The 13,978-nt window shown below is 47.7% G+C and overlaps 2 protein-coding genes across 4 annotated transcripts in view; one reads left to right on the forward strand and one right to left on the reverse strand.

Moving 5' to 3' along the window:
- Window positions 1-3,403, forward strand: part of sncgb (synuclein, gamma b (breast cancer-specific protein 1)) — a 4,024-nt gene extending 621 nt beyond the window's left edge. Inside the window, exons 2-7 of one of the 3 annotated variants that reach the window (XM_019893755.1) lie at window positions 239-387; window positions 1,455-1,496; window positions 1,577-1,704; window positions 1,803-1,820; window positions 2,515-2,556; window positions 2,909-3,403. In XM_019893755.1, coding sequence (XP_019749314.1) covers window positions 267-387; window positions 1,455-1,496; window positions 1,577-1,704; window positions 1,803-1,820; window positions 2,515-2,556; window positions 2,909-2,917 — 360 coding nt within the window. In that variant the 5' untranslated portion in view covers window positions 239-266 and the 3' untranslated portion in view covers window positions 2,918-3,403. Of the gene's footprint in view, window positions 1-107; window positions 388-1,454; window positions 1,497-1,576; window positions 1,705-1,802; window positions 1,821-2,514; window positions 2,557-2,908 lie in introns of those variants that run through there. The other 2 variants (XM_019893754.1, XM_019893756.1) reach the window with 2 other exon arrangements.
- A 289-nt stretch (window positions 3,404-3,692) lies between these two features.
- glud1b (glutamate dehydrogenase 1b) lies at window positions 3,693-11,577 on the reverse strand. Its single transcript, XM_019893746.1, has 13 exons — window positions 10,984-11,577; window positions 8,743-8,823; window positions 8,335-8,390; window positions 8,170-8,233; window positions 7,552-7,646; window positions 6,739-6,918; window positions 5,976-6,113; window positions 5,749-5,886; window positions 5,434-5,514; window positions 5,213-5,336; window positions 5,047-5,138; window positions 4,865-4,927; window positions 3,693-4,352 (listed from the first exon to the last, which is right to left on the reverse strand). Exons 1-13 carry the CDS (start codon window positions 11,384-11,386, stop codon window positions 4,233-4,235), a joined length of 1,635 nt encoding a protein of 544 aa, XP_019749305.1. The 5' UTR covers window positions 11,387-11,577; the 3' UTR covers window positions 3,693-4,232.
- Window positions 11,578-13,978: the final 2,401 nt, after the last annotated feature.

The following is a 13,978-nucleotide window of genomic DNA, read 5'->3' on the forward strand; positions in this document are numbered from 1 at the left end:
CCCTCGCGTCCCCCCCCTGCTGCTGCTTCCCCCCCCCCCCTTTTTTTTCCCCCAACTGGAGCGAACGATGGAGGCGGAGTCGAGCCACACACACACACACACACACACACACACACACACACACACGCGCGCGCACACACACAGAGTGACATTTCGCATCCCGCACTTGCCTTACGCTCACCTTCAAGCATCCAGCCCGAGCCCGCCAACCGACCGACCGACTGACCGTCCGCAGCAGGGGAGCCCAGCCGTGTCGTCGCCCCAAGATGGATGCACTCATGAAGGGCTTCTCCATGGCCAAGGAGGGGGTAGTGGCGGCCGCGGAGAAGACCAAAGCCGGCATGGAGGAGGCTGCAGCCAAGACCAAGGAAGGCGTCATGTATGTCGGTAAGAGAGTGGCGGTGCGGCGCTGTGCTGACCCTGTGCCAAGGGAGAGTTGGGGGGTGCCGAGTTGTCGTGGAAGATTCTGGGGGCGAAAAGAACATTTGTTATTCCTCTGAATCAAACGTGAGTATTTGAATTTGTGACACCATCCTGGGACGATTGCGTCACCTGTCAAAGTTACATGGAGGCTTCCTAGACCTCCTTTTTTCCTGTAAATTACACCAAAAAAAAAAAAAGGATTGTCAGTGCGTTCTTGTATTTATATAAGGGGGAGAGAAAGATGGGCACTGCGTCACCTCATCCTTGTGTCACTTGCGTGCCGCTCGGATGACTTAACACCTTCCACTTGGAAAAAAAAAGATGAGGAGGGGAGGGAGAGCGGATTAAATGCAAAACGCGCCGATAACATGCTAAGAAGATTCAATCCACATGCATTGATGTCTTTTGACTATAGCACAGGGTGGGGGGGTACCGCTTGTCCACAAGTGGGGGGGCCAAAAGAAGCTGTGTCATTGCATCAATTCAGTGTGTATGTGAGATGCACCAATGTGGTGTCTGTAGGCGCGAGGCCGGCGGTGCATGTGCAAAAAAAAAAAGAAAAAAGGCCAGGAGGGCCTCAAATGCGCCAAACTACGCCGTTATTCACTCCTTGCCCTTCGCACGCCACATTCATCCCTCCTCGTCGTCCCTCGCTGTGACAGATTATATAATAAATGCGTTTAATCTGCTGCTTGTAACGAGAGTACGGGGCCGCACTGGGAAAGACGTTGCAATGGCGTCGTCCGATGGGATGTTTTGGTGAGACAGGTGGGAAAAAGAACAGATGCAAAGAATGAATACAACAGAAGGGTCATGACCGATGTTGCTTGGCTCACCAGGAAGTTGCAGGGTACATGATATGCAGGTTCAGAAACAAAATTTAGTCAAAGAGTTCAATTGGGGAAGGGAAAGAGGGGCCAAGGGGCCGACTGCTTTGCCCCAGTTGAGGGTAGCCAATGAGCTCGCGCCGAATGGCAAGGGCGACGAAGGAGGCCATTGCTTGAAATGTTCTGTTTGCTTCCCTTGGTCAGGTAACAAGACAAAGGAAGGTGTTGTATCGTCAGTAAACACCGGTACGTACATTTCACTTCACACCATACAAAATGTGGGAGACCTCGCCTCAAGTCATGTCTCCCTCCCCCGGGCCCCCTAGTGGCCAACCGGACCGTGGACCAGGCCAACATCGTGGCGGACACGGCCATCAGCGGTGCCAACGAGGTGTCGCAGGCCGCCACGGAGGGCGTGGAGAACATCGCCGCTTCCACCGGGCTCCTGAACCAGGTCGGTTACCGTGGCAACCGCCTCCCAGTTGGGGGACCCTTTACCTTATCGCTGTTTTTATCTACATTTTTGTGTCTGTGCCCCCCCCCCCCTCCTAGGAGGAGTCCGTAAACCAGGTGCCTACACCTTGCATGCTACTAATATATTGGACGAAGGTTCCATAATTCAAACCGCATCTCCTCTGAGGCACACTTCTTACACTAACAACATGGCTATAATCAAACAAGTGCTAGCTTACTAAAGCACAGTCGTCTTTTTTTTTTTTGCCATTTGGTTGCAATAGTCAGCGACTTTTCTGAACCCTCGAGCAGCTTTTTTTTGGTCTCAAATTGGTAAATAGCAACTTTAATTTACTGCAACCAGAACATCCTTAAGCTTTTGACCCGAGGTATGTGCCCCTCAACTATTCCGCAAAAGTTCTTAGTTTAAGAACATGTTTTACTTGAAAAAAATGTTTTGAAGCTCTTTTGTTTCCAGAAGACACAAAGAAAATCTCAGAATGTGTCAAAAAAAAAAAAAAACTGAGCTTTTATTTTAAGGCCATTTCCATTTTCGCAATTTTACCCGTCAATGTGGTTTCAAGTACGGTAGCATGTTAAGCCGAACCAACGCTAACACCTCCAGCATGACGCTAGCCAACTCTTGGACGACGGCCCTGCAGCATGTTCAAACGGCTTTCTTGGCTCTCAGCTGCAGGACCCCCCTCCCCCCCCCAAAAAAAAATGTAAACAAGACAAATGGCCACAGGCACTTGAACTTATGCCCAGAACCCTCATGTATTTATTGTTATTTTTCCTGTCGCCCCGACAGGGAGAATACGGAGGGATGGAGCAAGGCGGCGAAGGGGGAGAGGTAAGACGAAATATAACCATGAATAATGTTTTGTTTTGTTTTTTTTGCATTTATTTTTTTCTGCAAACTGAAATTCCGACTTCTTGAACAACTTGACAATTAATATTCCAACTTTATTCTGGTAGAAATACACCCCCCGCACCCTAATCATATTTTTGTACGCATTAAATTCACATTTCTTAAAACAATACTTTGGCTATTCTGATGGTAAAAAGGTAAAAATGACTGTTGATCTTTTGTGTGTATACATTTATTTTTTTAAATACGACAACTTGATTCTTGTTTTTAAAAAAGCCAACTTTTTTTGCGCAAAACTCTCTCCTAAGACTTGATCTCATCTCTCCTCAATCAGGGCTATTAGTTCCTGTCAGGACCTGCTCTCCAGCAGCCCCTCGTTCCCCTTCGCCCTCTGGCTCGCTGAACAGGAGTCCGGGTGTTTGTTTCTATTTCATTCGATTTCTTTTTTTGTTTTGTTTTTTTCTGTGTGTGACTTTTACCGGAGCCAAACCCATCTTGGGTGGAACTCTTCCGGATGCAGCATCCCCTCGCCATCCCATGTGTCAAGTGTCGTCCCAACTACGCACCCGAACCCTGGAAAAATAAACGAGAGACACACATGCATGAAACAACCACACACACCCACACAAAACTAATTGGCAATAATAAGTACAAAGTGAATTGACAAGAAAGGCTTTGAAATGAGCAATAAAGAATACGTCTCCGTAACAATACAGAGTGTCTTGACTACATGCGTTTTTTTGTGTACTTACCTGGTTGCATGGCATCCTACAATCATCACGGGGACGAAGCTTTCATGGTGGGCCGAGGCGTCTGCTCCGATGGAAGTCATGGAGATGTAGTTGATGCGCAGCATTTTACAGGATGACACCAGCATTCTTTTGCGCTATTGCCCAGCTTCAAGACGGCATTATTGATTTTATAGTGTCCAAGTGAAAAAAAAAAAAAAAAAAAAATTGTTGGTGTTTAAAAACAATTTGCGTCTGCCTTTGTATGACGTGTACTTCATGACACATGTATCTGCACATAATTCCAAAAATATGTATTTGTTTACCTGCTACTATATTAATCGAAAGTTTTTAAAAAGACAAAAAAAAAAAAATCTAACTTAGCAACAGTTGAGGTTTTAACATTTTATTGTTTTCCAACCAAAAAGGAAAAAAAAAAATACAAAAAGAATGTCCTCTAACGTGAAAATGAGGATGTGGACGGTTAAAATAGGAGGAGGACAGAGACATCAAACAAAAAGCTGCTTTACAGAACTTCATTGGGGGGGAACAAAAACCGTTGACTGGACCTTTCATTAAAAAAAAAGAAAAAGTCACTAACTGTGAAAACTTTGCCAATCACTCTTTGTAAGATTTCTTTTATTGTGGTGATATTACGTAAATCCCTTTTTTCCCCAGCATGAAGGCATCTGCAGTGCTCATCAAAACCAGTGGGGGGCGCACACAGGTGGCCATCAAATTACAGTGAAAAAAACTGGACCGCCTACATAGTTTGTTCTGCGGAGTTGTGGAACTTTTGTCTGCTTCTTGTGACGTGTAAAGGCGCGTAAACGACGGCGTATGCAAAGATGGCGGCGATATGTTTTCAAGGCTGTTTTAAAGCTCGACGGGTGCGGGGAGGGAAAGACGACGGAGGGGCGAGGGACGCGTTTATGTGAAAGTCAGGCCCGCCTCGTTGTACACCTTGAACACCTTCTCGATGGCGTTGACGTAGGCGGCCGTCCGCAGGTCCAGGCCCAGGTTGTACTTGCTCGCCGTGCGCATGATTTGCTGAAGAAAAAAAAAAAAAAATAGAAGCCACGCGACACTTAACTGTCAGAAAATGGATGCACGTCCAATTTGCTGTTCTCCAACCACTCATCTGGCAAGAATACATTTTTCTTTTGTTTATTTCCGAAGATTTTTACTTCTGTGCCTTTCTGTGACTCTTCCGGTCTCACTGCAGCCATCAGCTGATGACACTCTTTCTGAGATGCTGTTCATTCGTTGTTCGGTGCCATCCCTATCTTGTAATGTCAATATTTGAACAGGACTACGCAGACGAGTGTTTCAACATCCATTCCAAATGGAGCAGCACGTTTCGTTAGCGGGTCAGCTACTTCGCTGAAAAAAATATTTGTATGCCGAATGTACTCAATTTTTTGTTCATCAAGCGGCCGCGCAAAATAAAATCATCCAGATGCATTTTGAGGACGGAGAGTTATCTGGCAGGTTTTGTAAAACCTATCTACTGATCCTATCGCTCTGGAAGAATGAACTCAATGTTGAGCAGCTCTGCTTACCCTGGCGGATCTCTCCATGGTGTAGGCCAAGCCCGAGTGGACGATGTCCTTCTCGGAGGCACCCTGCAACCCAAAGCAGTCCCACTGAATCCCCTTGGCATTTGCGTACCCATTGTGCAGCCGTGCGGCACTCTACGGGTGGAGCGGGCATGACCAGCTTTCCGAAATGCGGGTCTACTCACGGCAACTCTGGCCTGGAAGTCGGCGGTGGGCACGATGGGGATGGGTCCGCCCTGCTTGCCAAATTTCCTCTCCAGACTCTCCTGCACCGACACTGGAGGGCACAGAGAAATTTGTCGAGGGCGCCGACAAAAGAGAGAACTTCACTCGTCCGTTTGGTGTACTCACTGAGCAGGTGGTAGTTGGAGTCCCGCTCGTATTTGAAGGTCAGGCGGCCGTAGCTGACGTGGTTGAGATTCTTCAGCCACTCGAAATAGGACACCGTCACACCGCCGGCGTTCAGGTACATGTCCTGCAAGGCGGTGGGCGACCCGTCACAGTTCTCCCAAACACCGCTCATTATCGCCCCCCTCCCTGCCGATGACGAGATTTTCCAGGGGAGGACTTACAGGGATCACCATGACGTTGTTGGCCAGGAAGACCTTGTCAGCGTCGGGCGTGGTGGGACCGTTGGCGCCCTCGGCGATAATCTGGAGGGGGGAGGGAGAGGGGGAAAAAAAATACTGGTCAACACATCACAGCCACCGGGCGAGCGGATCAAAGTCTTTGCTTGCGCGAGCCCCAAGAACACAAAAAAAAGGCTTTGATACTTCACCCTACGTCTGTCATCCAAAAAATGTTTTCTGTGGGAGACTTTTTTTAGATAAGACATTTGAAACAAAAAGAGAGGTGGGAAGAGAGTGAGGAGGGGCAGCCGTGTTCACCTTGGCTTTGATCCTGGGGGCATTGTGACGCGTCAGCTGCTTCTCGCCGGCGGCCGGGATCAGGATGTGGCAGTCGGCTTCCAAAATGTTCCCGTCGTAGGGCTTGGCGCCCGGGAAGCCCACGATGGTACCGTGTTGCTGTCGGGGAGAGCCACGCAGTTCGAGCACGGGTCGCGTCGTCACGGCGACACCGCCGCGTAATTTTGAGAAGTGAAAACAAGCCGTACCAGCTTGTAGTCCTCCAGCTGCTTGGGGTCGATGCCGTCCGGGTTGTAGATGGCGCCGTCGATCTCGCCGATGCCCACGCACTTGGCGCCGTACCTGTGCAGGTACCTCATGGAGTGCAGACCCACGTTGCCAAAGCCCTAACACACACACACACGCGCGCATACTTTTAATACAAGGGGATCCCAAGTCACTTTTCCCCATTAAAATGAACGAAACAGCCATGAATCTGTTTCGGTCGCCGGCAGACAAACAAAAATAATAATTTATGAAACTGCATTCGATGTTTTACTTTTACAAAAACGTCACATCAATGGAATGTGAGACCCGCAGCCTAAACCTGTAATAAAAATAAAAAGAATAATTCCAGCTCACTGGGGTGGTACAAACCGATGTCAGTGGTCTGAATGGTCGCCATTGTTTCAGTTGAGTGAAAACGGCAAAGCTTCAATTCTCCGTCGGCTAAACCTCGGAGAAGATGTAATCTGCGACTCAGCGCCCGACGCGATCCTCACACAAACACTCCCAGAGGGATTAGCCTTTTGATCCTGAATGTCGCCAACAAGCTGCTGTGCCCACTGGACCCTTATCTTTCCCCTAAGCGCATCTTTTGCAAAAGCTCCTTCAGTGACTTGTCTGCCTGATGCATGAAGCCTCTTTTTTTTTTTTTTTTCCGGGCTGCAACTGAAGTCGATGACATCAGAGTGAGGCTCAAACAGAGCCCTTATCGAAAGCCTTCGTCTCCTCCTCATCACGTGCGGTCACCTGGACGATGAAGGTCTTGTCCTTGAAGCCGGGCGTCAGGCCCAGCATGCTCATGTAGGACGCCTCGTTGATGAAGTTCTCGATGCCGTGGAAGACTCCGCGACCGGTGGCCGAGATGCGGCCGTGGATGCCGCCCTGGCTGATGGGCTTGCCCGTCACGCAGGCGTGGGCATTGATGTCCTGTCCAGACAGAATTAAAAACAATCACGACTGTTATTATTAGGAGGCTGCCTCCAATTGGCCGTGACCGGTACTGCACCCTTCTTGAGTTTCAGACACCCAAGAGGCGACTGGCTGAGCGTCACTTCACACTACCCACAATGCTCTGCTCTCAAGATACTCCGAGCGGGAATGCGTGAAGCATTCCGACGGGCCGGCCAAGTTTATCTGGACCGCGTGACGGCTTGACGCAAATGAAACGCTAACGGAAGACACTTTAATAGGCACGCCAGCCCGTACGTCGGCTTTTCAATCGGAGGTCCCAAAGTGCTCTCTTTGCACAGCGGCTGAGTAAACAAATCATTTGTAGCCGCCTCATCAAATATGCTTTGCATAGTAAATGTTGCCTTGTTAAGCCATTAGTCGTACATCATTAACTTGTCAAGTGAAGCTCTCTGTCCAGAAGGCTGCTTGCTTTTCTTTTTTTCAGGCAAGAGAGAGCGAGAGACGAGGAGGAATGTTTGCTCTGGTGGGAAGGGAGAGGCAGGAAGCCGGTGGTTTGGAGTGACTCACTCTTTCTACTTCTTGTTTACCCCAAAAAGAAGGAAGGGGGAAAAAAAAAAAAAAAGGCGGCCCAACAGCTTTCAGACTGACCGTGTGCGCGATTGTGTTGGCGTAGGTGTCGGCGATCCAGGACATTTCCCGCTCGCCTGTGCTCATGTCGGGAGCTGGGACGTCGATGCCGGGTCCTGGTCGGGAAAGAAATGTGAGAGCATTTTGAAGGAAAAAGCTCCACTGTGGATTTTTGTAGTTTTTTTTTTTTTTTTTTTCCAAGCAATTGGAGATATTGGGTGGAATATTATAAAAACAAGCTTTGGCTTTCAAAGTTCAAACCTGGGCTGATGTTTAAAATTTTCCAGAACAAGGTCCAAAAACTTAGGCGGGGTTGCAAAAATGAAGGCGGGAGGAGGAGGGCTGCAGTCTGAGCTGGCATCTGTGTGGGGAGGTTTTTTTTTTTTTTTTCCCTACTGTGGGCTGCTAGAAATGCCCAACCCCCCTGCGCGCGCCCCAAATATGAATCCCCGCCAAAGAATGGTGCCTGTGGAATTACTGCAAAATTAACTTTTGTATTCGTTCATGTGGGAAAGTATAGTTGAGTATCTTGAAAGGGTCTGGGGCCATTTTGAGGGCAAAATTGTGTCCTGCAAAGGGACATTTTTACTGATTGAAGATGCTCTACTTCACTGCGCTTCACATAATGTGTTCGCTCACCAATGAAGCCCTTCTTGGCCAGCTCAATGGTGAACCTGCGGGTGATCTTCTCCAGCTCGTTGTCCTGCCAAGCCAAAAGTTCAATGATGACATCATTCCTTCTCCTTTTGGTAAAAAAAAAAAAAAAAACTACTTTCTGCTGAGGGCCAGTGGCGTGTGACTCACAGAGTAATTCCTGGGGTTGATCTTGACTCCGGCTTTGGCCCCTCCGAACGGCACATCTGGCAAAGTGGAACAACTTGGATTAGAATACGTGTAGGATCGTGCCCCAAGTATTGGGAAACTTACATTTCAAGCCATATACAGTGCATCCAAAAAAAGAACCAAACACATTCACTGCCATTGACGACGATCGATGTCAAAAATCCATTTTAACGTCGATGGCAGCGAATGAGTTGATGAGTCACTAACTGCGTTACAAAAAAAAAAAAAACGAAAAAATGAAATGCTGTGAATACTTTCCAGACAGAGCGCTTCACATTTCGAATGCGAATACTCTTGAGTCAAACATAACCAAAGAGAAGCTTGTGGCATTGTATTAAAAAAAAAAAAAAAAGACTCGCTCCAACGTACCCACAACGGCACATTTGTAGGTCATCAAGGAGGCCAGAGCTTTCACCTCATCCACAGACACCTCGGTGCTGTAACGGATACCTAAAAACACAAGACAGGTTAGCAGACGCAAAAAAAGAAAGAGGATGCCAGCAATCAACATCCAGCATTTGTCTTACGGCAGCTGTAAAACAATCGTATTGCTCATCGAGCACATGTGGGGCAAAAGATTTAAGCGGCCGCCGCCGTGATGAGTGTGTGACTGTCAGCATGTTCCATGTGAATCAAATACAACAGAATTAAACCATGATTTAAAAAAAAAAAAAAAAAAAAAAAAGTCTGATCTTTCATATGAGCCACCACGAGTCAAGGCGGGGGAACAATCCCGACCTTGTGATGTTGTTGGGATCAAATTATAGGAGAGGAAAACAAGCCGCAGGGAACTGCCCCCCCCACCCACTCTTTCATTTATTCACCGCGACATTGACGTCATTCTAGCAAGCGCCGCAAATCAAAGAGCGGATTCAGTCCAAAGACGAGTCCCGCGCTCGGACACTTCCATTGGACTTTGGTATTTGACCATCCTGAGAGGTTTTCGCCACTGGTACATAAAACAGCAAACTTGTGGACGTTTTTAGGGAGTGGCCATTGACTATTTGCGGCAGGTCACCAATAGCGGTGGTGCGCCGTACTCCAATGTACCTCCCATAATGACGATGATGCGTCAAAGGTAGCCTTAAAAAGGAGGGGGGGGGGGCGCGTACCCAAAAACACCCCGTTGAACTTTACAGAGCAAAGTCAAGGGTCTTTGCGCCACATCAATCATTAAACCCACTCAGTTTTGTTGCCGACTCCAATGTGGATTGGACCCGCTGTCCGTGACCTCATCGCCTTGAGCTGCCTTTTGGGAGAAACCGGCCGAGGGAGGAAGGCATACGGGTGCCCAAGAATAGTTTCTGCATTGAGCAGGTGCGCAAGTGTTAACGGCAGCGACACGCAACAGCCGCCATGATGGAGTGAGTCTTCTTACTATGGCGCCCTCCCCCACTCGTCACGGGCAAATGGGAATGCAGGGAGAAACAACCAGCCTCCCTCATTCCCTCGGTCCGTCGACACCACGCCCATTTGCCATACATCAGATCTCGCCCACTGTCAAGCATCCCACAATGCACTGCATGGGGGAGGCGGTGCCATGCTCTGACATAGATTAGGCCTTGAACTTTAATGTGTCAAAGGTGCACGTATGCACACAGGGGAGTATGCAAAGTCGGCTTGGGTGGCATTTTGTGGCCCTGCAGCTGGATTTTAGTCCAAACTCAAAGCGGGAAAAAAAAAGAATAATTAGTTTTGTCACCTACAAAGTCTAGCCTTTAATCTGTTAATATATAATCTGCTAGATGCCAGATAAATGCAGAAAAGCGCTACTTTGGTGTCAATGAACCTCCCCAACTTACTTCATTCATTGGCACCAGCAATTTTTTCATACAAGACAGGGCTTTGGTTTGATCACAGAAACAGCCAAGGTGAAGGAAAGGTATCTGCAGGTATCGAATCGCAAACAGGCTGGGGAACGCAGACGTTGAGCCAACTACAAAACAAAGTGAAGCCTGTAATTTGTAACTACATTCACTCGCTTAGTTTTACAATTTTCACCGGGACACATACTAGGTGTCCTGCTTGTTAAAATCATGTGACTTGCTGGATTCTGATTTTATAGTGCTACACTGCAGCTCATTTCATTTTAATGGCCCATACTTTATTTTCTTTTTCAAAGTAAAGGTACATAGAACGCAACCTTTTATCTGAACTCCCATCTGTTTTAAGTGTGTAATTGTATTCAGTTAGTTTGTTTTTAGCATGTTAAAGTAAGATTTTCGTAACTAAGACTCAATTTATTCTTCTGACAAACCCTTGAATAACCATAATGGCGAAGCATCATACTTATGATTCGTCATTTTGGAAATGCGCCTACAACCACTGGAACGTTTTCAGAAGAGGCCAAGAGTGGTTCAACCATAACCAGATGTGAGCTACTAGCCGACAAACCTCGTAGCTGGAAGTGATATATTAAATATGACTCAAATCCGAGTTTGAGTCGAAAGTGGTAATACCGGAGTGTAAGGAAACAAATCACGTCATTCGTTGTCGAGTAAAAGTAAAGCAGAGAGGTTGCTGGGTAACGGTCTCGAAAATCGCTAGGTAATGCTAACGGAATGCTAGGCTAACCGCTAGCTGTCAACTGGGAGGTCCTCCAGCGCTCACCTCCCTTGCAGGGCGTCCGGTGCTGACTGTGCTGGGCGCGGTATCCCTCCACCACCTCCCATTCGCCGTTATCTCGTTTGATAGGGAACGACAGGCTGAGGACGTGGTTGCACGGCTTGATGATGCGCAGGATGCCTCGCACGCGGTGCCGCTTCTGCTCGGGGGTCTCGCGGGTCCGTAGGTCCTCCACCAGCTTGTCCTCCACGATGGCGGCGCCGCGGTCGAAGAAGCCCTCCACCATGCGGAAGAAGTTGGGGTCGTCCGGCTGCTGCTCGGTCGCCGCGTCGGCGTAGCGACGTACCCGCAGCAGCGAAGCGGACGCCGGGAGAGCGGAGTCCACGCAGCTGGAGGCCAGCGCACTGCCCGCCGAGCGGCTCAAAAGCTCCCCGAAGTAGCGATACATGACCGCGGCGAGAGTCGACTGAAAGGCGACGAGGACGAAAGGAGGTCGAGCTGCGGTCCTGTGGACGACGACAGAGAGGAGAGAGCTGGAGAGAGAGACCGAGGGGCTCCTCACCGTGTCGCGACCTCCGAGCGAGTGGGAAGTGACATACTGGGCGGGTTCGCTTTAAAAGGCGGCGGAGGGCGAGCCGGGAGCAGAGGAAAAGAGGAAGGAGGAGGACCCAGCCAGACGTGCACGCTCCCGCTTGCGCCACAGTTGACCGTGCGCGCTCCCGACTCTGCTGCGGAAATCCAATCGGGATTTATTCTCTTAACTGTTTTCATGTTATTGATTTCTTTCTTTGAACTGACTTCATTTTCATGCCTGATTTTTACTCACTTTGTACTTAGGTTATGGTTGTTTTCAAAGTACTGGATCAATAAAGTTGAGTTGGATATTCGTGGTGAATTGAGAAAGACAGGGCGCCCAAATACCGGAAATTAGCAAGTAATTGATGCCAACCCCCAAAGGTTTGCCATTGACAATACTGCGGCAAATGGCTTATTTTCCATTCGACAAGGCTCTGACCCTTACTTCAATTGAGTTCCAAGAGGCGCCTGACAAAAACATAAAATATTTTTTCAGCAAATAACTACAGATGGGTTCCCCCTAAGTATTTGCAAATGCTGAATTTACAATTTAAACCATTAATATGGGCAGTTATAAATATTTCCAGAAGCATCAATTTCCGGGTTGACTGTACTTCCGTTAATGGGAACATTAATTGCACCTTCTGCCCTCTGGTGGAAGAGCATTGAATTGTTTGGCCTGTGCCTACACATCACTGGCATGAAATAGATGAACAAAGATACTTTATTTGTTGCAAAAAATACTTTATAATACTAAGTTAAATTGGATAATAATTAACTAGTGGACTATTTTAAAACAATTGTGGTATTCAACTCTATTTTTACATATTAGTGGAATATTCACTGGATAATTCATGAATTGATGCTTCTCATTAAAATCTCAATGTTTTCCTTTTTTTTTTTTTGAGGTATAGGATCCATCCACACTTAATCGGATTATGGCAATCGAGGCAACATGTGCAATTGAGCCAGTGTGTGAGAGGTCAAGAGGTCATGGGTGCTTTTGAGTGGTGGGTGGGGGGCTTGGAAGTGTGTGTGACAGCTGGTTGAAGCGGGGAGGTGGCCAGCAAGGGTCTATAGGGGAGGAAAAAGAGGAGGGAGGTGAATGTGGGTGAGCAGGAGTCGCTCTCCCCTTGTGACGCTGGCGGCCTGCTCAACTACGCTGTCAACGGTACACTTGCAAGGCATTGTGGGTACCACCCTTTGGCAAGCCAGTCCCAATTTTTATGCATGCTGAGGCTTGGCGTCGCCTTTAAGGACAGTCTGAAATCTGCGTTTTCCTTCAGAAGACAAACACTTGATCATCGATAACTTCGCTCGATTGGTAAAGAGAAGTTTGCCACAACTAGGATTGGAAAATGAAAAAAAAAAACCCAATTGATCGGAATTGGACTTGACTGCTCCCCCAGTCTAAGCGCCCTTATGTAAGAGTGCATCGATGGCGTGTTTCTGCACACATACGTGCCACTCGACCTCATATGGCACGCAGAGACAAGAAGAAAATTGTACACTGAGATCGCATGTAAAGGACTGGACTTAAACCCGTGGACTCTGCACAGCAGATAAGCACTCGCTGCAGGGACAAACAAGCACAATCACAGTCAGTCAGTCAGTGCAAAAACAAGAACTTGGCAACACGGTACACACATTAGAGCATGCAACGATTTTATTACCTTTTCTTTTTTTACGAAATTTGTCCCAGTTTTCTTACATCTGCTCAAATTTTCTATTGTTGATTATGGTTTGGACCAAACTCAATTTGTGAATAGTGCGCCGTTCTGAGTCAAAATAGTTTGCCATGGACTTGGGTATTTCCTGGAACAACCCATCTTTAAAGGACAACCAAAAGATCAAATGGGGAAAAAAAAGCTTTTTCATGCATTTTTAGGCTCCATGACACAAAATGAAACCACACTTCTTGTCATACCTGTCCTTTTCTTTTAATGAGATGAGCATAAAAATCCTAACAGGATCATAAAAGATAAGCTGTTGTTTCTCTCCAATCAGCTCAACCCCACACGTTGCACACCCCCTCATTGACTGGCAGGATGCCAGAGGGCTGCAACGGCACTGTGCCATTGGCCGAGAGCCTGACAACACCCACCGGACTATAAGGCCATGGGGGTGTGATGATGATAATGATGACAGGGGAGGGGCGGGGGCGCTGTTGTGAGTGGTCACATGCTGCTTTGACCTGAAACAGCAGGAAGCTACAGGGGGGCGGGGAGGAGTAAAAACGGATGGTTCCTCCTCCCTCGACATGCAGAGCACAAAAAAAAAAAAAAGGCAGCTCACGGTACAGTGACAGAATGCACTCAACACACACGCCGTGTGCACACACAGAAGTGTCAAGGCTGTGGACAACTGCAAGGGTCACCTTGAAATCTTGCTTACAAGGCACATGGATGGAGGACACTTGATTTTTGTAGTACTGTGTGTGTGTGTGTGTATATATATATATATA

The sequence above is a fragment of the Hippocampus comes genome, unplaced genomic scaffold, assembly GCF_001891065.2.
Source record: "Hippocampus comes isolate QL1 unplaced genomic scaffold, H_comes_QL1_v1.1 scaffold31, whole genome shotgun sequence".
Taxonomy (NCBI): Eukaryota; Metazoa; Chordata; class Actinopteri; order Syngnathiformes; family Syngnathidae; genus Hippocampus; species Hippocampus comes.